Genomic DNA, 27,165 nt, shown 5'->3' on the forward strand with positions numbered 1-27,165 from the left:
TTAAACTATTGAGTCCCAACACTTTCTCTTCTATTGACCCAAGACAAGGCTAACTAGGCTTGACCTTACCTATGGTTGCATAAGGAACATCCGGTATTTTGACGTCTGAAGAGGCATCTGGGTCCAACATGAGTGTCTGTGTCAGCATCAGAGCTCCCACGCTATCCGGGGTGGACATTGGGGACATTAAATTACTGTCCATCGTGACCATGGTAGGCTGGTAACTACTTTGATCGTTGGTCTCTGGGGGAGGAGAGGGAAATGACTTTGGATTCTCTGATTGGTTCTGCTTCTCCTTTTGCTCCGCCTTCGTAGAGATGCCATCCAATTCGGACGGTTCCTCCTCCATCACCGGCAAAATCGAGGGCTCGATCTCAAGGGGCTTTCGACCGCTGTCGAACGGGCTTCTCATGACTCTTCGAAACGATGAGGAGTCGGCGTCACCACTCTGAGCATCGCCGGGTCTCCTGAAGACTTGGAATCCAGACCTATTATTGGCTTCCTCTTCTGGATGATTACTCGATAAAGGAGACGGAGATCTGGCATTGGTACTCTCCGAGATGGCCGAGGAGTACCGGTCGTCGTCATCGATGCTCTTCCTATGGACCCAGTTCTGCTGACCTCTGATGCTAGCCTGGTTCCTCGCACTAAACAGACCCCTGGTCGGTGTCATCAGATGCGCCGTTGGTGTCAGGGTGTCTGCCTCTCTGGTGCTCAGAGCGGGAGAAGCAATCTCCGCGTACAAGTCGTCGTCTTCGGGGAAGTTGTCGGACGGTACGTCGGATTCGGCAGCATCGCTTCCCGAATCCTCGTTGCTCTTGTAGTCTTCGCTTTCTTCTTCTTCATCACCACCGCTTTCTTCCTCCTCATCCTCTGAGGAGGAGGAGGATTCTCCATTCTCATCATTGAGAGCTTCAATCGTAGGTGTTATTGTGCCTGGCGATTGTCCATCATGTCCAGCTCTTAAAGAGTCCAATCGAGAAGCAGCATCTTCCAAAGCCTTCTTACTATCTACAATTTTCTGGTCTGGAGGCGGACTGAATCGCAGAGTATTCTCGTTGAGTGTTTCCTCTTCTGTGACATTCCCTGCCACTTCTCCATTCATGTTTGCTGAGTACAGAAAGAGACAAAGTCAGATAGTTAGATCAATATCACAAAATAACTACAATAACAATCATAATAATAAATTACATTTATATAGCGCTTAATTCAGTGTTTCAAAGGGATTTACAAAGAAGGAATGAGACAAAGGAAACCAGGGAAAAAGACAAACTAGGAATCAAACAGAAACGTTTGAAGTTGTCTCTTGAAAACACAAAGGGAGGGAGAGTCATAATTTAAATAATATTTAAAGCCTACCAACTGGATGAAGATGGTAAAAAGTTAACACAATTTGTACCAAAATCTCTCAGCATACATTAAAATATTTCCTTAGACAGGGTGGCAATATTTAATTGCAATTATTCACAGCCTGCAGAAACCGCCATTCAGCACAATGTACGGTACCATTTCATAGTTAGACAAGGTAAAACCTTTTCAATAAATTTAGTAGCATCAAGTGATCATTCTGTTTTACTGTTCTGAAACAATTCCAACAACACTGATAAATCTGCAAATCTCTTCATTTATAATTCCAAATATCACGATAGCTAAATAATTCTACTTCCTTGAAAGTAAAAAAAAAATGATAAACCTCATAGTACAAGATAATAAAGCAAACTTATATTACCTTTTCGGTAACGTTGAAATAATCCACCCTAATCTTTCACTCGCTGTATTTATAAACACCTTCCCAAACAAGTGAACTTTGAGTATGACTGATAAAAAAATATATTCTATGTGACATGAAAGTAATACTCTCTTCTTTGAAGTGAACACTTAGGAGAATAGTCTATTACCCTACAAAACATATCACAGCACGAATTGAAAGTACTTGTTTACTTTAAAGTTGAAAATCAATTATTTAAAGCTAGAAAAGAAAAGAAAAAAAAGACCCCAATATGAACTGAGAGTACTAATAACCTTCAAGTGATGATAAAAATATGAATGAAATTTGGTTCTAAACAATTTTCAGTGTAGGAACTACTTAGATGCATACTGTTAAATACAGTAAGGTATGACAGAACCCTACTCTATGGTGACCCCCGTTTTTTATGCATAAACAAAACCAACCAACTCCTGTCATGCATCATTTCAAAAATATAGTTAGTATAGTCAACAAATTCAATGGGAATTAAAAACTAATAGCTAATCCACCTGAACTGAAAATAGCCAAATGCCGATGAGCATTGGTTAATGTCAAATACAACTTTCGTAATCAGTTTCCAAATCGTTAAACTTTTATAGCCAGCCTTCATGAAGAGTAGTTGATTCTTCACTTTAATATATTTGAGTAACTTTTACTTTGGGTATGACGTTGTATTATATTTTTTTATTGTTTCAAAGAGTGTGACACTCGGGAGTGTACACTGAAGTTGTTATGTACAGACTTTTAGCTCAGTGGTTAACACCGGTGCCTTCCAATCATAAGGTCCCCAGTTCGAGTCACTCCAAGATTAATGTATGTCGTCCAGTTACAGAGTTGTTGACAATTCATAATCATGAATGTAAGAGACTGACTTCGATCAGCTTGCAGCTTCGCAAGTTCCTGCTTGCAGGAGGATCTAAAATACATACATACATACATACACCCATACATACATACTTTTATGCTCTCAATTATTAGTTGGAGAATATGTTTTCAAATTCAATCATCAAGGGAACCAGACCAAGTTTATGCAAATGCAAGTAAGATTTGGTTGTTTGCAACTTAAAAATTCCTTAGTTACCAGACTTTCCCATATTAATAATTCTCTTTTTAACTGCACTTTTTATGTAAAGATGAAAACTAGGAATAACGGAGGTGATCTCGCGCGACGAGTCTGACAGAACTTTATTAGTGATTAATTTCATACTTTTCTCTCCACTATCTCACCCTCTCATATTTTCATATTTTAATGAAGATGACACTTTCCCTTTTCAGATTAGTCAGCATGCAAAGTTCGGTCTAAATGACATCATCAAACTGAAAAATATTTCCTGTTTTTCTACAGAATGATAGCTCAAAACTGTCAGTCCTGTTTAGAACTGACCTTTTCTTGAACTATATGAAGAGAGTCAAATGAGTCACAGCATACATGTATACAAAAAGCTTACCATAGTCTCGTCCTGTTGAGTCGTTACTTTCCGAGGGCTTCATGTTCAAATTTTGCTCGGCATCGGTAGTCGCTGTTCCTTCTGTATGCGTTTCGTGGTTATCCTTGAAATGGACTGGGGTAGGGGGAAGGGTGTTCACCCTGGCCGGGGGGTGACCCCGCTCCATGTGGAGTACTGAGACTTCGGGTACTTTCCTGAGGATCTCCACAGCTTGTTTGTGAGTGACTTTTTCCAGGGAATATTTATCGACTTGCAGGACCCTATCACCTGTTGACATTTTAACAAAATTGTTTATTCAAAAATATGATCACATATAATTCACCAAAATATATGCCACCTCCCTCTTCCCCCCCCCCCCTCACTCTAGTAGACAAAAATCGTTATATGTTTGTATCTCCTGTATTTACTACAAACATAAGGAAACAAACTAAAGCATTTATGTTCAGAAACATAAAAAAAAATTAACCCTTCACTCCTCAAGAGAGATAGGACGATAAAAGAGTTACATGACAGATGCTTAAATGTAACATGTTTATTTTAAAAGCATCATTGATTTCGTGGTTGAGTAAAAGTAAAAAAAAAAGAAAAATGTGCAAGATATCTTTCACCTTGATGGAGAATGGATGATGGGGAGGACAGGGGAGGGGAGGAGGGGAATGAAGGTGGCTGAATGTATGGGAAACCTTATAAGTACCTGCTCTTATTTGTCCTTCTTCCTCTGCAGCACCACCTGGTACCATGGTTTTAACATAAATACCTCCAAGTTTCACGCTGGTGTTGATACCACCCTAAAAAAATTAAAAAGAAACCAAAAATAATATTAACCATTCAATTTCTGTTCTTCTCCTTTAATACTTTCTACTGTCTCCTGTTTGTTTCTTAACTTGCATGATTCATTCTACTTTGCAATAACATGTATTTGTTGATATTATTCTTGGACAAATTTTTTTTAAACATTTTAACACTGAATATCAATCAGTATAAAAATTCTTAATTTACTTGAACATAAAACTAAAAGTAAGAGTGAAGAGATACATTTCATTAGGTAGATAGTAAAATTATCAATATTTCAAAAGTAAAAAAAGTACATGAATAAATATTTAATAATCAAACAAACAAACATACACACCAAAAGTGAAGATACATGTATAGAAACTAGAAACTCACTGTTACACTGATACCAAGACTGGCATTCTTCTTCTTTAACTGCACCGTGAAGGTATCTCCCGGTTTTAGTGCACTGGCTACCAGTTCCACATCATTATCTCCACCATCTTCTTCTGCGTTGGTATCCGGCTTCCTCTCACTGGTCCCCAAATCCCTCTCGGAGTTCCCTTCCTCCCTTTTATCGGCATCCGCAGAGAGTGAGGGAGACATATTCATCGATTTCCTCAGATTCAAATCCGGTTTTCTTTTCTTCTCGTCTTCGTCTCCGAACAGATCTTCGAGTTCCGAACTTTCGGGCGTGGGTACGTCATCTGAGATATTGTCATCATCGAAATCCATGTCCAAGGTCGGGGAAAATCCCCGGATGGCTCTCTCCAGCTGGGCGGTGACTTCTTCCTCTCCGTGTGGCAGTATAACCATGTGCGTATCGCCTTCCAGAGTCTGTAAAGCTTCCGACAAGTTTTGCGGAGGGAAGTGAGGTATCTGGCGTGCCCCTCCATTACCCTCATTTTTAAGAGGTCTGCCTGATCTACCCTTTGAACGTTTACCCGTTTCCTGAGCTGAATGAGAAAGAAGAGGTTGTTCCTTCTTCTTAGCAGGCAGTCGCTCTTTATTCGCCGGCTCGCGCTTTGAGTTTCTGTTGTCCGTCTCCGAGATGACACCCTCAGAATCTGAATTCACGAGGCTGTAGTTGGAGCCAAAGCTCTGGGGTTTCCTCTTGGGTTTGGTGGGAGGAGTCTGTCTTGAGATACTTCCAGAGGCAGAGACTGTGGAATGACTCCTCTGGGGTTGGCGATCTGGAGGAAGCTTTGGTCGGGTATCTAAAGAGTGCCGCCGCAGTTCCACAATATTTGCATAGGGGGCCTCTGGGGGTGTGGCAACTTTAGCCAACTTAGGTTGTGGACCTACATGCAGAAAAAGAAGATATTGGTTTGACACTGTACATGGGGCTTGGTATGGTACAAGTAGGATAGGAATTGATTAATTGCTCTTAGGTTTAGCTGTTTTCCTGAAATATTCCTAAAAGCTCATTTAACTGTCTCATCAAACACTCAACAAGTAACCTATTCCATTAACTGTGATATGAAACCAGTTAGTTTTAAAAATATATTTTTGAGAGTAATAACTAACTTGGGTTTAATTTTAACAAAGGCTATCACAACAAAAAAGGTTATAAACTCAGGAGAAAATTAATATTTGATGGAACTGATCAAGAAACTTTTCCCTAACATTCACTGACCTTCCTGATAAGAGGTAGGGAATGATTAAACGAAGAAGGCTTGAAATTAATTTGAATTTTTGTATAATTCTGGTACTTTTGTCTCACAGTTTGCTGTACTTTTAAAGATATTTTTCTATAGAAGGTACTAAGAAATATTTCCATCTTGCAATCAGTGAAATGTAAACAACTATAAAGGTTTTCCAAACATTCCTATGGAGCCAATAAACATCATAATACAAGTATTATGACAAATAGTAAATTTGACTTTTATGATCAGGTATGTTATCAGTTAGATACTTTTTGTTTCAGAACTGAAAAATCAAACTTTGCCGAAGACAAATGGAGAGACATCAATTGCCCTAAAACATGATTTGTCCAAGATAATCTTACTGTACACATCAATTCCAATAGTTCAGTCGCTCAATGCCCTACGGGCCTATGGGTATTATACAACATACATTTGACATGTTTGTTTCCAAATCAAAATGAAAATAAACTAAATATTTTACAAAATATTCTATAAAGAAATTGAAACATACCAAAATTTGAAGCAACTAAAAATTGAATCTACTACAAAAACTTGAAAAGACAAAAAAGAGATGTGAAGTGCTTTTATATTTTACAGGAATTGTTCCCAAGAAGTAAACAAAATGCATCTTCTAAAAAATCTTGTCTTACTCTTTCTGTTCCTCCTTGGCTGCGACAAGATGAGTTGAACGACTTCCGATGTCTTCTGAATCACCTCTACGGCCACCTTGTGGCTGACTCCTTCCAGACTCTGTCCGTTGATGGAGATGATTCGATCACCCTTGTAGATCTGTCCGTCTCTATCTGCTGGACCATCCTCTATCACCTCCTTGACAAAGATTCCCAGATCCAAGCTACCAGAATTTTCGCCTCCGATGATCGTGAGACCTGTCGATTTTAAGATTACATCGAGAAGAATGTTGTAAATTATTGTACTGGAACCAATGAAGTTATCTTTTTCACAATCCTCTGATATTTTTGTGGCATGGTCGCGATTTTATTCGGCAATGATGGGGGCATAGGAGGGGCACCGTCATCATCAAGGTTTGGCACAGAATTTCCACATTGTCCAGAAGGAACTAATGATTGGATAGCATAAGGATGTGTGTGGAATCAGGTTAGGGAGAAGGGAAAGGGATGCTGATGGACCAAAATTTTGTTATGATGAGTATGTGTCCCCCCTCCCCCCACCCCCCCCACCTTCCCCACAGGATTTTACAATTCTCTTCTATGATTTATGAATGTCTATCAGGTGTACATGAAGAAGGCCCTGTCACAAATCTTATAAACAACTTTCATACGAAAGAAAATCTTGTCAATTTTTCTACTGGCTTAGATTTTTCTGCTCGGCTTATTTTTTTACCGCTCCTTCCTGAATATATCATTGCAACGAAACAAGGTGTCTAACCAGGTGTAAGAAGATGAAGAATGTTTTACAAAAGTGACAGTTGAAGACCCCACTTTAACAATAATTTCCCTACTAGAACTACTAGATGTAGTTACAAAGTTGTCATGTCGGTCAAAGGTCACTCACCCAACCCTAGATGTGGATCTTTCCTCAAGGTTACTATGACGATGTCCCTCTCGGGGACCTCTGGGCTCGGCATCTCGTTGAGACGATCTTGAAGCGTGTCACTGAGTGGGCTGTTGAAGTTTTGTGGAATGGCTTGCTTCTTGTACGGTTCGCCTCTAGTGTGAATACTTGTATCTATGCAAAAATGACAAAAATGGAAGAAATACAGAATTAATCACAGCAATAGAGTTAGAATGATTTAGAATTCAGTTAAGCTATTAACAATTTAGGTATAAGCAAGTTTACTTTAATATTATTCTTTCTGACAATTTTTTGCTGTGATCATGCCCACATTAACTTTATTTAACAAAGAAATGGCCTTCCGATTGTGTATACAAATACTTCACACCATCACATCATAAACCTGACTTGATTTAGACTCCAGGTTACGTCACAGACTTGAGTTGCTGTCCTATTGCTATGGAAACAATTTTGTGAGCTAATGTTGGTCTCTTCCCCCCCCCCCCTGGGGAACAGAAGACTCAATACAGAACTGACATTTGCAAATTGATAGAAGGGCTAGACAAAGAGTAAAACAAGTATGCTAATTTATTTACTTAACCCATAAAAGCACTGATAATTAGTTTGATGCTTACCGACCACGTATGGCTGATCACTATCACCTCTCTGTTGTCTGACTGAACCGTTCATCCTTGATCTCTGTCTGGCTGCCTCTCTGAGGACGGAAAGAGCAGAAACAGTTTGTAACGATGAAGAAGGATGAAAAGGTAAACTTCATGCATTAACAGAACTGATCCTTAAATTTAGCAGGGGGAAAACTGAGTAAAAGTTTTCTAACAGAATTTCCTGGCAAATCTAAGCCAACAGCTTAAACTCTAGGAGATCAGCATTTTATCAAAGGGAACTGTCAGGTATTATAATGGTTACTGAGAGTAAACTAAAACTGGCCCTAGGACACAGTCACTACAACTTAACCTAGGACACTAAAACCTGTAACAACTTTGCCAATTTACACTTTTAATGACTTCCCCACTTCCTGTTCACCCAGTCATAAGACAATGGCTTGACACTCTGTAAACACTGGCTGGGTGGTTACTATAGCGACTACCTTACTGTGTGTGATACTATATGACTGGACATCAGTATTGACCTGACACCTATCCATGGATCTCTGTGTACCCATACGATGCTGATCTCCATAGACTAGGATCTTTAATTATCTGCTTGAGGGAATAAGGTTCTTTCAAATTACACCACATGAACATTCTTGAAAAAATATGATTTCACTCATCACTTAGCACTCATCACTTACACACATAATAATGCACTTCATAGTTTTATGAATAATTGTTAAGAATTCACAAAACCTGTGACTATAACAACAACACAGCTATCAATAAAATCATAAGCAGCTGGCCTCTTCCGATAATTTTACCTCTTCCTCTCCCTGATGCTATCGATAGTTGCATACGGTCCTTCCTCTACCTCTTCATCTGCAGGCCCGGTCGACCTCATGTACTCGTTACTGACAACGTTCGGCCAGTCGATCTCGTCGTCGTCATAGTCGTCATTCCTATTCAGCTCATCCTGCGAACTAAAGTCATCCTCCGAATAAGAATCGTAATTCCTTCCTCGAGATCGGACCTGACTACTGAGTGGTCTCTCTCTGCCTAAAACAGGGTCGTCCCCATCGTCGAGGAGTTGACGTCCAGTATCCACGCTTCTTGCTTTGGAGAGGTGAGATCGTCTTCCCTTTAAGGCTCTGCCTCTCTCATATTCTGGTAGGGTCTCCCCTCCTCTTCTCTCCTCCATATGAGACTGGGATCTTTGGTACTGGACTGGCGGATCTCGCATCACGTTCAGTACCGGCTCGGACGTGACAGGATACGATTCTCGGTTTTGTAACGGAGGGTCGTAATCGTCGATGAAATCGTCTGCGATGATTTCTTCGTCATCGTCGTCGCTGAACTGGACGTCGTAACCAAAGTCCGGCTGTCGGACGGGTGTGTCGTACTTTACGGGCGACCGAAACTCTGTGTGGGAAAGAAAAATACCATTCTAATATTTAGTTATTTCTTCTAGTAGTTCTTGGTAATAAAAAGATTTCTTTCTTGAGAAATATAAATGCTATTCAGATGCAACCACCTTTGCAAACTTTCCTTCTGTAATGGTCTTTCCAACAGTCGACCTTCAAAGATGTGTACCATTTTTACTAATATACAACAACAACAACAATAACAGCAAAAACCGCCTCCTTCAAATTACTTGATTCTCTCTGTGAAATCAGCTTAAAAATGAATTATAACATGTACAAATGTTGCATTACCTTCATGAAACCTCTGAGCGACCTGTGATTTGTTCCTCATGGTCATATGAAATCTATGCTGGGCTTTACAGAGCTGAAGTAAGTATTTTCCTCTGAAGAAAATGGAATAAAACAAAACAAAGAAGACAATGCATGAAAATTAACGCCTATTTCAAAATACTCATTATAAGAAATTGGTTTTGTGTACTACATTCCATTTCAACAAGATTAAAAAATTATATGAATACAAAATTTTTGGTTACTTTTTCAAAGTTCAATCAGAAATGAAATGGAATGGAGGAAGAAGGCAAAAACAAAAAAAACAACAGAATAACATCAGCTTTGACCTAGGTCAACCAGGCTCTCACAGTTGATGTATCAAGTGTTAGTCTACTGTCACTTGACTGAAATTAAATCGTTTTCGTCATTTGATTAGGTTAAATTACCAGTTGAATGCACTTTGAGTGATTATAGAAAGTACTTTATGATGTTTGTATGGATTGAACCACTCACTAGTTGCTTGAATAAATGTAAAGGGTGAGTCTGAAGGGAAAAGCAAAATGGTTGTACAATTGTTACTGTACCCTGAGACCCCAAATTATTCCCACCTCCCCAACCCACTTCTCCCCAACCCCCCCCCTTTTTCTACTTTCCATATGCCAGAGTGAGGCCAGTGGGAAGTGTACAAGGGTCGGCAAATATTAGTATAAATGAAACATAACCAGCAGTGGTAGATACCTTTAATACATGGTACACTATATACCAAAGTTTGTAAAGCTTAATGTAACCTGAGGCCCTTAGCTACCTCCCCCCACCCCCCACCCCACACCCCCACCCCTCTCCCTGAACTCTCTCTTTCTCTCTCTGCCTTTCCAATTTAATTGAATATCCAGCCATTTATATTCCATATTTTATACATTTGTAGCATAAATAGAGCATAGTAAATTTAATTCTTACTTTTTGTAATTGTCAGTATAGTGTACAAATTTACTTCCACTGGAATCATTTGGTTCCACCACAAACTTCTTTCTCTGTAAATTAAAAATGTACGAAGAAAATAAGATTAAAGATAAAATACAAAGGTTACCTTAAAGCACAATTAAACACTCCAAGGTAAATAATTTAAAGAATAGTCCAGGTGAAAATTTCGTTTTGATATGTTAAAGAGAAACATAGGAATTTAATGCAAATTTCACCAGAATGCTTAAATTATGTTCCTCTCTAACGTATCACAAAAATTTTTTCACCTGGACTATTCTTTTAAGATCAGTTTGATATCAAAATCGTTTCTAATGGTAGGCACATCAGTCACAGAACTGTAAACAATGCCATTTTGCATTGTTTGCCCTCCCTTTTTTAAGGTAATCGTCTGAAGTAGACAGGATTCTAACCTTGAAAGCTACTTTTTTCGTCATCGGCCATGGATGTGCGTGAAGTTGCGATCTTGTGATTCCGCTCTTGTCGTAGACAATTATTCCCCGGGCGCATATTCCCAGCCAAACAGCTTGCTTGGATGATTTCTTGGACTTTGACACTTTATGAAAATGAATGCCATATTCCGATAACTTTCTGGCTTCCTGTGTAAATAAGACCAGACATTCGAAGATAAATAAAATCACACAACAAGCAGGAAAAGGGAAACAATTCGAAAGTCAAATCGTAAAACCCACTCAAGAGTTTGAATTAAAAACAAATTTGATTTCTTCTTTTAAGGAAAACTAAATAAAAATGGTTGATTAAATGATTCCATTTGATTGTCACCAACTTACCAGCAAGAATTCAAATTCTGCTTCCTCATCACCCATATCTTCATGATCCTGATGCAGGATGGGTAATTTTCTCCGGATGGCAGACACACCCATACTCTCAATGGTTCCGGCGGGAACGTAATGTTCTGGCAGAAAATAGTTCTGCGACATCCTCTCGTGGTCGTATTCCCCCATCTCTACTTGTAACGCCAAGGACGCGAGTTGCAAGGATTCCCCGTCATTGCATTTCACCCTCTCCTCTAAGATATCTCGTCTCAGTTGGAGGTACAGGTTGTGTCTTGTTGTGTCATCTCTGAAAAAAATGGAGGACGTGTCAGTTTACGATCGATTGCTAAAAGCAGTTGGTTGGATGAACTTGAAGAGAAATGACCATGAACAAAGACATGAGTTGCAAGTTTTGGTGCAATAATGTCGCAACTGAAAAATAATACTTTCAAAGAAGTTTCATCCAAAGAAAACTATGTAAACTCAAGCAACTTGATCCATCTTGCTTTACCAGTACCCTTACATCAAGAAAAACAATGTGTTCACGGCAGTGCTACCTCATAGCTAGGTCAGCTATCACTAAGTCTCTAAAATAAAGGAATAGATATCACACAAGATCCTTGATAAAGGGTTGAGTGGTAATCTGTATATTATGTGTAATACCTGAAACAAGTCACCATTACAATGAGTTTACAATAACAAGCATAGTTGTCTAGGGCAAGCCAACAATCCATATTTTACAGCTGGTCTAATTCTGCATATTATGCTAAGTAGGCTGAATATTTCCTTTTTCATTAAATTTATTTGGAATCAATCTAGGCTGGGTATACCAATTTAACACATTGACATATCGGGAAAATAAGTCAGTTTCAGGTTATCCGATTTGTGTTTTATTCAAAAATACTATAAATGCTAAAGATTATGATGTAGGCAGAGACTGCCTTTACATCTTGGCATGTTGTTCAAAAACTGAAGCTAATTTGAGTAGCATTTTTGCAAGATTCGGTGTTTCCCAGTATTCCTGACAGAATCTGTTTGAAAAGGTAAAATCCAACCGATCCACTCACAAATTCTTTAAGATGTTCACATTGTCAATGTAGTATTTAACTCTGAAAAAGAGAGTCAGTTTGTCCCTGGATATCGTGGATCGTAACGTCCCTTTCTTCATTTCTGCTCTCCATGAGTCCGGTCCGACTTTGTACAGTTTTGAGTCGAGATCTAGAAACAGATATTCCCCTTCTGCAGAAGAAAGTAAGAGTGACATAACTCTTAAACAAATCATGCATTTGTCTGACGAAAAAAAGTCAAAGATGACTTGTTGTTACCCTTCACATCTCCAAACTGTATACAGGAAGTTGCATGCAAATTTCATACAGATGCTTAGAATATGTTACACTTTAGTGAGTCAATTTTAAATTCACCTCTGGACTATACTATCAAATATGAATGTCACTAGTGATATCTGTTGACTACAGCATAATTTCTCCTAAATTGATCTTGGATTAGAAGTAAGATATTGCATGAACTGTTTCATCTACCATGTTTGTTTCAATATAATTACAATTGCTTAACAATTCATTTAGATCACTTGATCACTTTTTATCTAACATGACTGTTGACAAAAATCTGAAATTATTCCTCTCAAGAAGTTTTGTTTCTCTGAGATTCTCTAAGAACGTAAGACTTGATCAAGTCTGTCCGATCACTTTTGATTCTAAAACCTTGACTTGTTGCGATATCAATTAATGGTCACCTCGCAAGATTACGACAACTTCTGAAGGCTTTTATTTGCCTTCCTTTCACATTAACAGTTCCTGTTAAACGCTTACCCATTCCTACACTATAATGGCATGGAATATTGTGTATGCATGCAAGTTGTGTTTAACGATAACTTGGCAAAAGTTGAAGGAATGTAAAATATTCTAGAAAGTACACAGACCAAGTAATGGCAGTGTACTTCATGCATGAAAACAAACCAGTTTTGTTACTGCATGAATAGGGTTATTCATGCAATAACTGTGGTAACCGATGTGATACTTTTGAGGGGAATTTGAACGAATAGACTCGATAGCAGGATTATTTGTATCAATGACTCGACAGTTTGTTATTTGTACAGTTTGTTTTGGTTTGAAAATGATTCCATTGAAAGTTTCCCTTTGCACAGGTTGGTGTTTCAACAGTGCTTGGTTGAGCACAACCAAACACACCGACCGTCATTGGTTAAAGATTTTGCACATCAAGCAGAAGAAAAGCCTTCATTGTTATCTCACCCTGTGACAAAATAGGTCTCAGTCAAGGACTCGAGGTAAGTCATTTGAAGTTTAACAGGAAGGTCAGACAACGAACATTTTATTTACCAATGGCAGCTTGAAAGTTGTTATTGCAAATTAAAAACCTCAGAAGTTATGTTCTATTAGGTTCCCAATAATAATATCATTAAACAAGATCCAACCCAATGCCATGATCATAGCATGGGATACATGGAGTTGCTTGACTGCAGTATGGTCTATAACTGCCGCCCTTCACATTATAACTATAAAACTATCATACCATAACATTGGGTAATTTAACAACACATCATAACACAGCACATCATAACATAGCATAGCACAGTATAACAATGCGTAGCACAGAATAACATAACATACATAACATACCACACCATAACATCACATATCATAATATCAAAACAAACAATTCACAAAAATATTTTTACAATTTATCCTCAAGTAATATCAAAAGGTCAAATCACAGTTTATCCTTATACCTCATGATCTGACCTCCTGACCTGATACGATACCTCATGCCCCACCTTCCCTTCTCCCCCACCCCCATCCCCCACCCCCCCCTAAGTCACCCCTCTCCATATCTTGAATCTTTCTGCTCTTATATCTTTATCTGTTTTTATTTTCCATGTACACTATGAAACTGAAGAGAAAACAAGTTGCTCATGTACCTTTAATAAATGCCAATCCAAAATAAAACCTCTCAGAGATATCGAGATGAGAAGCGACCATATCAAAGAGTTCCTGTCCTGAGGTACCAAGGTCGCACATGAGGTGCAAACGTTTTCCGTTCAGGAGAACCACGACCACCTGCTTACGCTCCGGGGGTACCTTTCCTGCCTTGCACTGATAAAGAATTGACAGAAATTGTATAAAGGCTGCTACTAACAGTATACATTACACCCAAATTACCATAGGTCCCCCTGGTTTTTAAATGATGCTGGCAAATTATCAAAAGTCATCTTCAGACCACTCTAACAGATTATTCTGGCCGATAAAGGTTTCGAGCGGTTACAGATATAGTCTTCCTACCAACAGATTCATTTTCAAGCATTTATTGTCAAGCTCTAGACATAATAAAATAAAACTGTTAGCAAACTGCTTATCTACTAGAGAGCCTGTGTAAAGAGAATGTGTAAAAGTAAGTTGGCCTGACGTTTCGATCCTAGCAGGATCTTCTTCACAGGCTAAATGACAAGTAGTACTGTTTACTGTTACTTGTCATTTAGCCTCTGAAGAAGATCCTGCTAGGATCGGAACGTCAGGCCAACTAACTTTTAAACAAGCTATAGACATGGCAGAGCTAGTGTGCAGTTGTTGTGAGTAGACAGGGTAGTGAGGGGTGAAGTCAATAGAGTCTTCCCATCAACAGATTTAAACATTTCAAACATAGAAAAGATATCAAACATTGAAATATAAAAAAATAGTCATTATTTAAAGGTATTTTCGAGACTTAATAAGTCAAATTTGTAGGCAATGAGAAAGAAATATAAAACTTACCATCATAGATGGTACCATATCAATAGTTTCGTTTGGAGCACTGCTCATAACCACAAACTCAGGTCCAAATAATTTCTGAAAGCAATAAAAAAATATCATCAAAAATTGATTATTACATCTATCCGTAATTGTCGTATCAATCATTTTTTGTTTTCACTCAGAAATAGAGATGGAATTTTCATAGGCTATTCATGATATGCCAACATGTAATTTACATTGATAGTAGCTATGACAAACTAACTAGCAGATTGATCATAGCTTATTTGCTATAATAATTACAATTGCTCAGTCTAACAGCAAACCATTAGAGAAATCTTTGGAAAAAGCTTGCAAGAATATAGAACAATTTTTAAACAGCCTTACAGATGCGGGAATAAGCTGTCTGGTATTGCACAATATACAAAAAGGGGAATCTGATACCCAAATGGAAAGATGTATAAAAAGTTGTGAATCTAGAACCACGGTTTATGGCAAACAAAATTGACGAAGCCTCATGGAAATGGTCAAACGAAAAGTGAAAGATAAAATGATTCCTTCGAAGCATGTTAATTTTTTTAAATCACTGAGACAATTCTTCAACAGTATGTTTCATAATGAAGGCTCTGAGTCTAATATACAGTACATGTTTCATGAAGTTCAAGAATGATGCTAATATTGTGCAAAACTACAACAGGAACTTTGGGAAGTGCACTACTAAGTTTAATGCAAAAATAGAGCCTACACATGATCACACTTAATGCTAGTGCTTGCCATGCATATATACATAAATCACTTCTTCGCTTTAATCCAAAATATCTAAGCACGCCATCACGAACATGAAACAGGATGGATTTTTGAACTACTGGATCAAAGTACATGATCCTTAGGCTATTTTACAGGTCTGTTGGGGTGGTAACGTTAACAATACAGAAAAGAATCATATCAATTGCATTATTAAGAAAGCAGAAAGGGTGGTTGGTGTATCACTGCCTTCATTTGATTCGGTCTACCATTGCCTTCTTCAGTCTAAATTAGACTTTATATGGAATGAATCTAGCCACCTCTCCATGATCAAGTTCTGCATGACAGTCAAATGACAAGAGACATTGGTAGGCTGAGACTTCCTGGACCAAAAACCAACAGATACCAGGATTATTTTATTCCTCGTGCAATGAAGCTTTATAATGATATCCTGTGATGTTGATTTTTCTTATCCTTTCTATCGTATTATCTGTATATACCCACATTTTTACATCTTATATAAATTTACATTTGATATCCGTTTTATTGTTTTGTAGTGCGAGTACACAAATTTCCTTTTTGGAGAAATAAAGTTTTACTTGCTGGTAAACTTACAAATATCTCATAAGATAATGAAAATTGCACTCAACAGCAAGTTACACTTCCCAAATTCCCACAACCATGGATATTTAACATTCTTGTAAACATATTCATGAAGTCTAGCCTTTGTACGGTAGGTTAGTTTCATTGTTACTATTATTATTATTATTATAGTGACTAGAGGCCTTCACAGCAACAAGTCATAACAGACAGGTGACTTTACAATAGCATTAGTCATGCAGAAACGTGACCAACCCACATTCCATTTTTAATTAACTACCTACTGCACAGTGAAGGCTATGGAAATATTCAATGCTTTTGAAAAGATCTGAAAAAGTCAACACATGTGTGTTGTCTAGCTGCTGGGTTAACGGTGAGATGTCTTGTTGCAATGTAAATTAATACTCTGTATTACACATACAGTGAATTCATTGCATAGAAGTCACATCATATCAATTTAATGACTCAAAGAAATCTTTTAAAATATTGGTTGGAAGCTCTGAGGGTCAAATACATCCAGCACAATATCATGTTTGAATAGTTATCGAAATTCCATCGCCATTCCATGCAAATTTTTTACAACGGATCACAAAAGTTTGAATTTGATTTGCTGTTGAACTGACAGCTAAAGTCGTATTCCCACATCCGAGGGGGGTTTTCATCGTAATTTTTTTTTTTTTTCCTTCTAAAACTGAAGGGTATGAACCAGTTCTCAGTTGACAGTTTGTCAAGGATCTTTCTTATGTTGTAAATGGGGAATAATGCTGACCTACGTACACTTGTCATACATGAGCAGACATAACACCATGATTGTTATTGAAGAGAAAAGAAAGAGATTACAGACAACGACCAATGAACTACTGACATCACCAATACACACATTACAGGACAGAGAAGCATCTTCACTTCTACCAAACTCCAACAAACTACAAAATCCACCTCTTAGTTTTTCCGTCATTCAACACAAGCATGTTAGTATACATCTACTGGTGGACTTCTTACATATGTACAACTTAATCATGGCTAAACCAGCCCCACTTGCACCCTGACATATAACTGGCACATAACTTATGATTCCAACCATGACAGATTAATGTTTACACTCCAGAGATGTTTTGTAGAGAACAATTTCTGAAACTTAACCCTGTGGGACACCACAATCACAATGGAACATCCTCAAAAAATACTAACACAGCAAACAAATGCTGCATAATTTTTCTTATTTATGATCTAAGCTCAGTGCTTTCTGGCAACTCAGTGTATCCCAAACCTTTTGTTGTACACTGTACAAAAGAATATCAGCACTTACTGTAAATCGAGAAAAATTAGAAAAGAAAAAAAAATTATAACAAATGATCAGCACATTTCATTTTTTTTTCTTTTCATGTAAAGCATTAAAATAAGTTCCACCTTCACACTTTTTAACAGAAAAATATCCTTTAAAACAGGTGGTTTTAAGATTCTGACCTTTAATTTCTTTGGTGTGTGCCTAGGTCGTCTTCTATCATCTAAATCTCCATTTCTGTACCTCGGCCTGTCGTTCGCTTGCCTGACGTGATTATCGGACCAGTAGGGATTTACTCCCGGGGAGCGGGGCGGACTATGGAACCTGAAGTGGTGGTTGCGACGCCCCTCTTCGTACAGAGCGTTCGGTATCGACGGAAGCGATGCGGCAGGGGTTAAATGATCGGGATGAAAACTCCCTAGAATCAAAAGGGGCAAAGAAAACAGGAGTTGTTTAAAAGATTTAAGTCAAATTCTGCATTCTGCTGCTACCTTTCTTTGACTTATTTCTTCATTTTGGGACTGTTTATCTAGTTAGATAATACCACAAAGATATTTACTTTAATTCCCAATTGAAACTTCTCTGTATTTTTTGTACTTTTGTTAAGAAATAAACTGGATACAATGAAAATCCTATCTTGAATTGAATTTTATACTGAAGAGTAATTGTTTTGTTTTCTAACAAATCATTTATACACGGACTGTTCTCTCCATTTGGACAGTGAAACCAGCTCACATAGTCCAACTAAGATACTTAAAGTACATACTTTAATACACCATCAAATATAAATACCTTTGTGGCGTAAATATTTACTAATTTCTTCTATATCGTTAACAAAACAAATTGAAGGATATGAAAAGGTTTATCCTGTCTAGTTATATTCTAAAGAGTGTGGTGTTTTACACAGTACACAGGCTGGAGGAGGAATACTACAAGATATGGGCAGAAACATGTCATGCAAAAAGGAACTCACATTACAAAGCCTTCTTATTAAATCCCCAAAACCAAGACAGTAAACATGTAGAGAGGTTGAACACCCGCACATAGACATGTGTAAAGACATACATTTACATTGACATGTACTTGTAGTTAATTCATTGCAATATGTTTTGTGAAGATATCAAGCGAAATTGAAAGTTCCAACATTCGGTTGTTTCTTCAGAGATATATACCTAGGTCCCATTTGACAATTACAAGTATGCGTGTACATGCAACGTTTTTATTTGAAATGTTGCACATAAGAAGAAAACATTTTTCAGATTGGGTTAAAACATACTACAAGAATGGCAACTGTTTTTTGTTTTGAAATCTGTCAAGCCTATTATGTAACCTCTTGGGACATTAAGATAATTTTAAAATCACATACTAAAGGATGGGAGAACAAACTTCCTTTACCTTCTTGAGCAGACTCCATGGAAGCAAGAGACTTCTGAGATCTCGATTTCCTTCTCAACTCTCTTATATTCCTCTTAATGTCATCGATGTCGCTCTGCACTGCGTCGCTCTCTGAACAATAAACCGGAAAGACCGCAGGAGGGTTCGGCTGTCTGATTCCTAGCTGTTCTCTGAGGAGACCGAGTCTCTCCCTCCTCTCTCGTAATCGATCGTACACCTGACTGGATCGGAAATGTTGCCTGTCCCAACGAGATGGTGACCTGGGTCCTCTTCGGCTTCTCGGCGACGACTGGTAGGATTTCTTGGAGTAGCGGGAGGGTGAAACGTCGGGGGACGAGATGATATCCGACAAGTGGTACGACCTGCCTTCGTCTTCATCCGAGAGGTAGGACTCTTCCAGATTGGAACGTTTCCGAGGATGAAGAGGCTCCATGCTCTCGTGAGAGTCGGCGGTGCTGCTGCTGTAATGGGAGTTATCTCTCGTTCGAGGGGGACGTCTGGAAGAACGTTCCATTAAATCTGGCTCGTCGTCAACTTGACGGAATGAATGAGGACGTTTCTGTGGTGAACGACTGTGAACTGGTGGTTTCTCAAAATCTGCAGAGATAAGCAAGGGAGGCAATGTCCTTAACACGATGCATGTCATTCAAATATCTTCTTAAATGTTCTCTTCCGAACTGTCACAGATCACTGTGTTCATAACTCTGTGTTCATAACTGTGTTCATAACTCTTCAGAGCTAGAAAATTTATCAGAAAATTGCAATATTTACTTATGTAGTATATATATACTGTATTGACAGGTGACAAAAACTTCACCTGCCTTATAACAACAGGAGCACTTTATGGAAGATTATTTTTGATCTCTAAAAGAATTTCAGTTCAGATTTTTGTGTGTAGAGTGAATTATTATTATTTATGGAAAGAGTATTCCTATCAAAATCTGGTAGAATATTTCACACAAGCGACAGAGTTTGATGAAATTGTGAGGAGTTATAAAGGTAAAAATAGCAAAGGAAACACTTTGGCTATCTGTACATGTAACCCACCAGTACATGCCTTTCCACCAAAAATGTATTAGGAGCAATGACATTTTAGAAGTGGCATTATTTTGACAACCTTTACATTAAACCGTTTTCTTTTTTAAGGATAATCTATGACAAGAGCTTGTATGCTTCAAGTTTAGCTTGGGATATGTGTAACTAAATTTATACATGTTGCCAGAACTTTGGTACTTACTAGACCTTCATTACTCGAGTACATTTTTCTGTCCTCTTGTGTACTCATACTCATGGGTTTGTACTTTATATTTGTTTTTAGCAAAATTAAAAAATCATGAACTTATGTATGTATGTTACACTCCTACTCGGCCAAAATAAACTGCATTTAAGACTGTTTGTATTCCACACTCATGGCAATGTACTCATACTCCTACTTGGGACTTGATACTTGTACTCATTCTCTTCTGCCCGACCACTGTACTCAAACTACCAGAATTATGAGCTGCTGACTAAGCATCCTGACATTCACATTGTTTCGTCTCAGCAAATTTAAGTGTCATCTTATCACTGAACAGAACACGCTTTTGAATTTTTTTTTCTCCCCACAACTTTTTACCGAAAATATATTCAATTTTGTTTTTATGTAGTTCATATTGGTAGGTTAGTATGTGACAAAACCAACATGACGAAACACTTCAGACATATCACTGAATCCTAAAGAGAAAGGGAATAAAAAAACTGTTCAAATAAAATTAGAACCATCTGTTCCATGAATTGTTTGCTTTTCGGTCGGGTAGTGGCAAGACACCCTCCCATTGAGTGTGTGGACAATTGACAGTGTATAAAGAGTAGCCTTACTTTGTATTCAATTAATTCACCAAGAGGTGTGCACAGTGATGAACAAGCAACGACAGTCGACAGGTTATCAATAAAGAATGGCACTCACTTCAGTATGACACAACAGGTTGTGGGAACAAAATGGTGATTAGAAACAGTTAGTGGTCACACCACGAGTAAAGAAAAGGTCTAAAGTTACTCAAGTTTAATGCCAACAATAGGTATGATTTTTTTATACAAAAGGTCAATAAGGTTGAGTTGGAATGGGTCATATTAAAAAGTAAGAATACTCCTGTAGTATGGCAAGGCCAACTTTCCATATGTTTTAACTATATATTTTAACTATTTTTAAATGAAGGGTATTAAAACTCTATCTACATGAGCCATCCAGTTCTTAAATTAAAACAGATATGATACTTGTCTACATCAGAACAAAGCTTCTAGAATACTCTCAATAGGCTATTGGCCATGGGTTTTTTTTCTTTCTTTTTTTCAAATTGTTCTTCAGAATCCCCTGGGGAGGATGCAATTAAGAGTATTAAAAGGAGACAATAGACCTTCATAATTATTAGACAAATTACATCTGATTGTACTTTGAATGGCTGATCAAAACAAAAATACAATAATACATTACATTTTTGTATCAGAAGCAGGTTGAGGTTAGTAGGGATACTGCTATTACTCTCAACAGATGTAAACAACAAATAAAACCCCAGTGAGTATGTGTAAATATGAGCAAGGGAATAATATATATTACAAACATAAGATCCAATTCGAGTAATATCACAGACTTAGATGTTGCTTAATTAACAGATAATAATGGATGAATCTGTAAGATTAGAATTAAAAGTACTTTGCTTGGTTCAAATAGCAACATTACCAAATATATACAAAATATTACTGCAATCAAATGCCATTCGGAAATATTTCTATGGGCTTGCTATCAACTTTGTTATTTTCATCTCCAAAGTTTAATATGTCTTGCCAATGGTCAAAGAATTTATACGAACAAAGTTATGACAACAAGTGGCCATTTTTGCAAAATGTACCCAAATTTGGCGAAAGAAACTTAATGGCTGTATAATAACCTGGAAAAGTTTCCTTTTGATACATATATTGTACTAGTTACAGGGCCCATTTTTTGTTTAACAGTTGTCTGATTGTCAAAGAATACCAAATTACTGTTTGGACAACCAAAGTCGGCTTGGAGGTTGTTATGCCAACAGATAGTTGTTTGAAACTACTTCAGGTTTCAGGTAAGTTGGTATCCCCCTTCATCACTTTGAAGATACTGTAATAAAACCAAAACAAGTGGCAGGCCTATTACCCACTTGAAGGGAGCTTAACTGGCCAAAAGCTGGAGTTTTAAATCCACAAACTTTATCATCTATCATGCAGTATACATATTCATTGGGTTTTTTTTAGGTTTCTTTGGTACATTGATTTTTGACAACCAACGGACGAGCAGAAATATCATAGAAACGTCTGAAAAACTTCAATTCCCAAGGGTGACCTGTCCGAACTTACCGGGAGCTGTGTGTTGGTAGGAGTCTTTCTTGAAGTATGAGCGGTCATCCATTCTTGAGTTATTATTTCCGTTCGAATTATTATAGTATTGATCCTCATCTTGTCCTATCCTATCCAGCTTTAATAGAAAGTAAGAATGAAAAAAATAAACTAAACAATTCCATAAAGTGATTGAAAAAAAACAATTTAGATCACTTTCATTATGTCATTTGACTTTTACTTGTTTGATAGTAGAGGGGAGGGGGGGGGGGGGGGAACATTGGTAGTTAAGGAAGACAAAATTTATGAAACTATGGTAACAAATAAAACCCCAAGGTAACAGCTCGTTAATGATAAGCGTTCACCTAAATTAAGGCAAATTTGGTTATATACTGATCTTTTTTCATCCAAACAATCCTATTTTGTGAAACCAAGCCACAAGGTTAGAGGAAAATACATTTGAAAACTGCATCTGTAACGTATATAAGTCCACCAATACCTCACCAGGAATGATAAAATTATACATACGCTGCAAGCATTTTTCATGACAAAAGTCCATTAGATTGAATTGGTGGGACACAATATTATCTGTAATTAATTCAAAGCCAGGTTATCTTGCTAATTAAGAACAGCTAAAAATTGTTATAATAAACTACATGCATCTTATACCAGAGTGGTATCCATTTTACTTGTGAATATATTCTGTGGCTTAACATTACTACCCACTTTCAAATACAGCTTCAATACCATAACAACTGCGATATTAAAGTCTGCATATTTATCTCTAACGTTGCATTTTTGTTGAGGTGAATATATTCTAATTTGCATATGTGGTGTGTAAAGTAGAGTTTTAAACGAGTCGATGCTGCAGCAGAAATATATACTATTGAAGGTCTACGGACAACATTGTCCTAATTACTCTAGTAGGTGTTGGGAATCATGAAAATCCCACAAAAATCCAAAGATTGACCGTTTTACAAGTCTTTGCTTAATTCAAATTATTTATGAATAAACATTTGAGCTAATTATGCACACTGATGATGTAAAGGGAGTGACTGCCTAATTTTCTGTTATGTTACCCCTTTGTTTCACAACCTTTATTTCAAGGACACTGAACACAGGTTTGTGGCCTAAGGCAGTTTTCTTAAATAATTGTCTTCTTTGAAAAGAGGAACATCACATTATTCAAATGACATGTGTGGGCTTGTTAATTTTAGGAGTTTACTTATTAAGGGCTAAAATAAGAAATTTTGATGAGCCCAACACTCCATATGGTTTGCACATATTTAATGAGTTTACCAGATTGATCAAAACTTCAAATGTGTATATCTTTGGAACAAAAAGAGCTTTTCAAAAGATCCCAACCAATTTTGAATGAGATTATCACACAACAAATGTACTGCATAAGGAGCAAATTGGCTAGGCGTCCGTAGTACTTTAAGGAACAGGAAGTACTGTTAACATTTTTCAAGAATGTGCCATTCAGTTTTGTCGGACTGTGAAATGACACAACAAGGCTTCTAGGTAACAATATGATAATTACATAAGAATACAATCATAAATATTACAAATAATAATTATTCAGCAAATGCAAAGAGATTAAAAATTAACAATTAAAAATTAAACAACATGATTATCTCCACTTTGTAAATATTAAACCATAGAATAAGAACCCAATTACATTGGTCTGATTGATATTTATCTAAACCATATTAAAAACCAATCATTTACCCAAGTTTGATTCATGTCGCCCCAAGCCAGATCCATTTTTACTCCAACAGTAGACTAAGAAAAGACACGGAACTGAAAATTTCTGCAATTTTTTACCCCCATTTGTCCAAAGCACAGCAATATATATGTGTTGACTTTCTGACTGATACCACTACAATGATATATTACACTACAGGGATAGATATTCCTCAATATTATTCTCCACAGACTGTACTTAACGGTCGGTCACGCATGACTTGTCCCTACCACTGATGATACACAGAGTTGAAGGGTAACACACAACTGCCGCTCCTTTTCTATAAACCCTTTTTTGAGGTTACTGCACTTTCTGAAAGGGACGGAATACTCGGAACAATAGTCGATTCTAACCATAAAGATTCCGGTAAGTAGGTTGCTCATGGCAACCCTTAGATCATAGCATTAAAGCCTAAGTGGTGTAACAGGAGACACTGATTTTTTACAATTTTCATCGCAACATTTTGCAGGAAAATAAAAGATCTGCAAATATATGTTGAATTGAAGGGCACTGGAGGTGTCAGTTTATGGCACTTCAAACTTGGCGATGAGAGTAGGGAGTAAACTACAGTGTGTCACCAAGGGAACAACTGTTATTTTGGGTTTGGTTCGAAAAGGGATATTTCAACAATGCCAATTAAAATGTAACAGTATTTATTATTATTATTATTTGATTCCATCAATTTTGTTTATGATGTCTATGTGCTGATTAGGGGTGTTGAGATTGACATAGCAAGGGTTAGGGGGCAGAGGAGGGTAAGTGAATTTGGGGAAGGGGGAATGTAGAGGTCGATGTTAGAGTTTCCACTATAATCTATTTCAACTTTTTGACCTAAGTTAGGGGTAGCTTTCTGCAGATGGTTGTCAGTTTTTCAAAATTTTAACAAACCAAGTATTAATCACATTAAGGGTGCAATCGGTAAACAAAACATATTTCACAAAATATAAAGCACTTCCTGGTTACCATAACTTACAAACATTTTGTCACTCAGATAACTTTTCTTATATTCAGTATTAAGTCAAATGCACAAAGTTAGCCAAAATAGTTTAATTTTTTCTAAACACTTCTTTTCATAATTTTTAAATTTGGACAGTCATGAACAAATGAAATGAGATTTTATAATCACAAAGCAATTGAAAATTTTTTACCAAAATCAATTGCAAAAAGGTACTCTTTAGTAAATGAATAAATGAACAACAGAAAAATTACTCGCCATATATTGCAGCATTTGTCATCTAACATCTTCGCCCCTCCCTTCCACTCATGTACCCCTCCCACACCCCTTCGCCCCTACACAATTCAAACACATTCAAGACTGTTCAGCAAAAGTCACCATACCTCACTAACACTGCCAAGGATAATCTTGTTGAGTCTTGTGACATGCAGAGAGTACGGTACAGCACTGCCTTTCATCCTTGCATGAATTGCACAAGCCTGTGAAAGGCAAAAAAAAAAAAAAAGAGTTAGAAAACTCAATATATATAAACAATTCTTGCATAGGTAAAAGAAGGAGATATTGCATCAATTTAGTTCGTAAACTCTTCGTTTATGGCAATGTATGGTAAGCAAAATGTGTGTGCATGATGACCACATCTAACTAGGATTTATGCTATATTTAGATAGAACTGTATACTGTCGCTGGTCACTACAATTAATCAAGAAACCACACGGTTAGCTCTAAGAGCTTTATCACATCTGCTTGCATGCAACTAAATTTGTAAAAGTGTTCAGTGATTGGCAATATGTTATCCAACATCTCTGCCCCTCCCTTGCCCTCATCCCCACCCTCCCCCCCCACTGTTTACAAAAGCATTAGCTAGGCTGACCCAGAGGAATAATTACATCTTGTCCTGGGAAACAATAATGATAAAGCAATTAGTGCAAACATGTATATCATTATGTAGGCCTATGTATTTGAAGGTGAGTAATGTTGCATGGCAAAATGTAGGGAATAATTTTATCAGTTATCACAAAACCAAATGCTGCACAGAATGGACAAATTGCTACCAAAATGCAATAATGAATAACACTTTTGTACACACTGTGGGTATTAATCATGTGCAGCTAAAATTTCCTTAATTCTCTAGCATTTAATGGTAACCAACATACAGAAAACATCAAAATGTCTTTTTAATATATTCTCTAACAATTAATTCCCTGACAGAAAAAAAAAACAGAAGCTCTTGAGTACATTATAAATTAATTGGTGGCAGCAGATAAAATTGCTATGTAACATCACTATGATCATAAAACAGTATATTTTACAAAAATCTAATTTCATGCTCTGAAGATACCATCAATCTTTAACACAGTTTTGTATGAATGAGATTTCCTCAATATTTAAAAGAATGGGCATATGAATTTTCAAATAATTTAGTGACATACAAATAAACTGGATCATCACGAATATTAATAGCGGTCGTCTACAGCCTCATCATAAGAAAGAAAACTTGATAAACTGATAGACAAAAAAGAAAATCACTTACTTCTAATATATGTACCAAACTAATCCGTTGTTCCGGAGTTTGACTGCACATTGAGGAAACGAGTGACTGCAGGTTTTGGCTTGGGGGAGCAGGAAGTGTTATTGACCTGTTATAATCTGAGCACCATCTCAGAGTTTGTCCGAGAGCATAAATGTACATCTATAAAAATAACAGCAAATAAGGAAGAAATGCTAAATTCACAATTCAGGGAATATTATCTGGTATTGCATCCCCAAAATGGTCAGAATTGCTATTCAAATGTAGAGATGCAGAGCATTTATTTTTACATTAAGAATCATAATATTTTATAAGAGACAGAAATTCAGAGCCTTCAACCCTTCTACGCCAAGATTTTAAGCACTAAATTATTCCTTGCAATTTGAAATCATACTGAAAGGTAAGAATTAAAACTTCCCTGGAAGAAAAAATGATATAGTAAATTTCTTTTTTCTACCTTTCAATATTTACAAGTACAGACAATTTGATAGGGCTCCTATCAGCTGTGGCCCTTAAAATTCCTTGCATATGTAGTACATTTTGAAGCATATTTAATAAAAATAATGTGCAATGAATATAAACCAAAAGATACAACATTGTATGT

At 37.1% G+C, this 27,165-nt stretch overlaps 1 protein-coding gene across 3 annotated transcripts in view; it reads right to left on the reverse strand.

Annotated features, from left to right (window-relative positions):
• The window catches only part of LOC139968760 (uncharacterized), a 64,050-nt gene that overhangs the window by 34,024 nt on the left and 2,861 nt on the right, over positions 1-27,165 (reverse strand). For 2 of the 3 annotated variants that reach the window (XM_071973118.1, XM_071973117.1), the window contains exons 4-23: positions 26,565-26,723; positions 25,417-25,512; positions 22,353-22,470; positions 18,990-19,586; positions 17,777-18,012; positions 14,990-15,064; positions 14,161-14,335; positions 12,272-12,443; positions 11,220-11,511; positions 10,842-11,027; positions 10,408-10,481; positions 9,472-9,563; positions 8,581-9,178; positions 7,781-7,860; positions 7,146-7,319; positions 6,263-6,499; positions 4,363-5,267; positions 3,890-3,983; positions 3,196-3,462; positions 70-1,110 (exon numbers count right to left, since the gene is read on the reverse strand). In XM_071973118.1, the coding sequence (XP_071829219.1) occupies positions 70-1,110; positions 3,196-3,462; positions 3,890-3,983; positions 4,363-5,267; positions 6,263-6,499; positions 7,146-7,319; positions 7,781-7,860; positions 8,581-9,178; positions 9,472-9,563; positions 10,408-10,481; positions 10,842-11,027; positions 11,220-11,511; positions 12,272-12,443; positions 14,161-14,335; positions 14,990-15,064; positions 17,777-18,012; positions 18,990-19,586; positions 22,353-22,470; positions 25,417-25,512; positions 26,565-26,723 (5,668 nt within the window). Of the gene's footprint in view, positions 1-69; positions 1,111-3,195; positions 3,463-3,889; positions 3,984-4,362; positions 5,268-6,262; positions 6,500-7,145; positions 7,320-7,780; positions 7,861-8,580; positions 9,179-9,471; positions 9,564-10,407; positions 10,482-10,841; positions 11,028-11,219; positions 11,512-12,271; positions 12,444-14,160; positions 14,336-14,989; positions 15,065-17,776; positions 18,013-18,989; positions 19,587-22,352; positions 22,471-24,062; positions 24,245-25,416; positions 25,513-26,564; positions 26,724-27,165 lie in introns of those variants that run through there. The other variant, XM_071973119.1, reaches the window with a different exon arrangement.

Source organism: Apostichopus japonicus, chromosome 6 (assembly GCF_037975245.1).
Source record: "Apostichopus japonicus isolate 1M-3 chromosome 6, ASM3797524v1, whole genome shotgun sequence".
NCBI lineage: Eukaryota > Metazoa > Echinodermata > Holothuroidea > Aspidochirotida > Stichopodidae > Apostichopus > Apostichopus japonicus.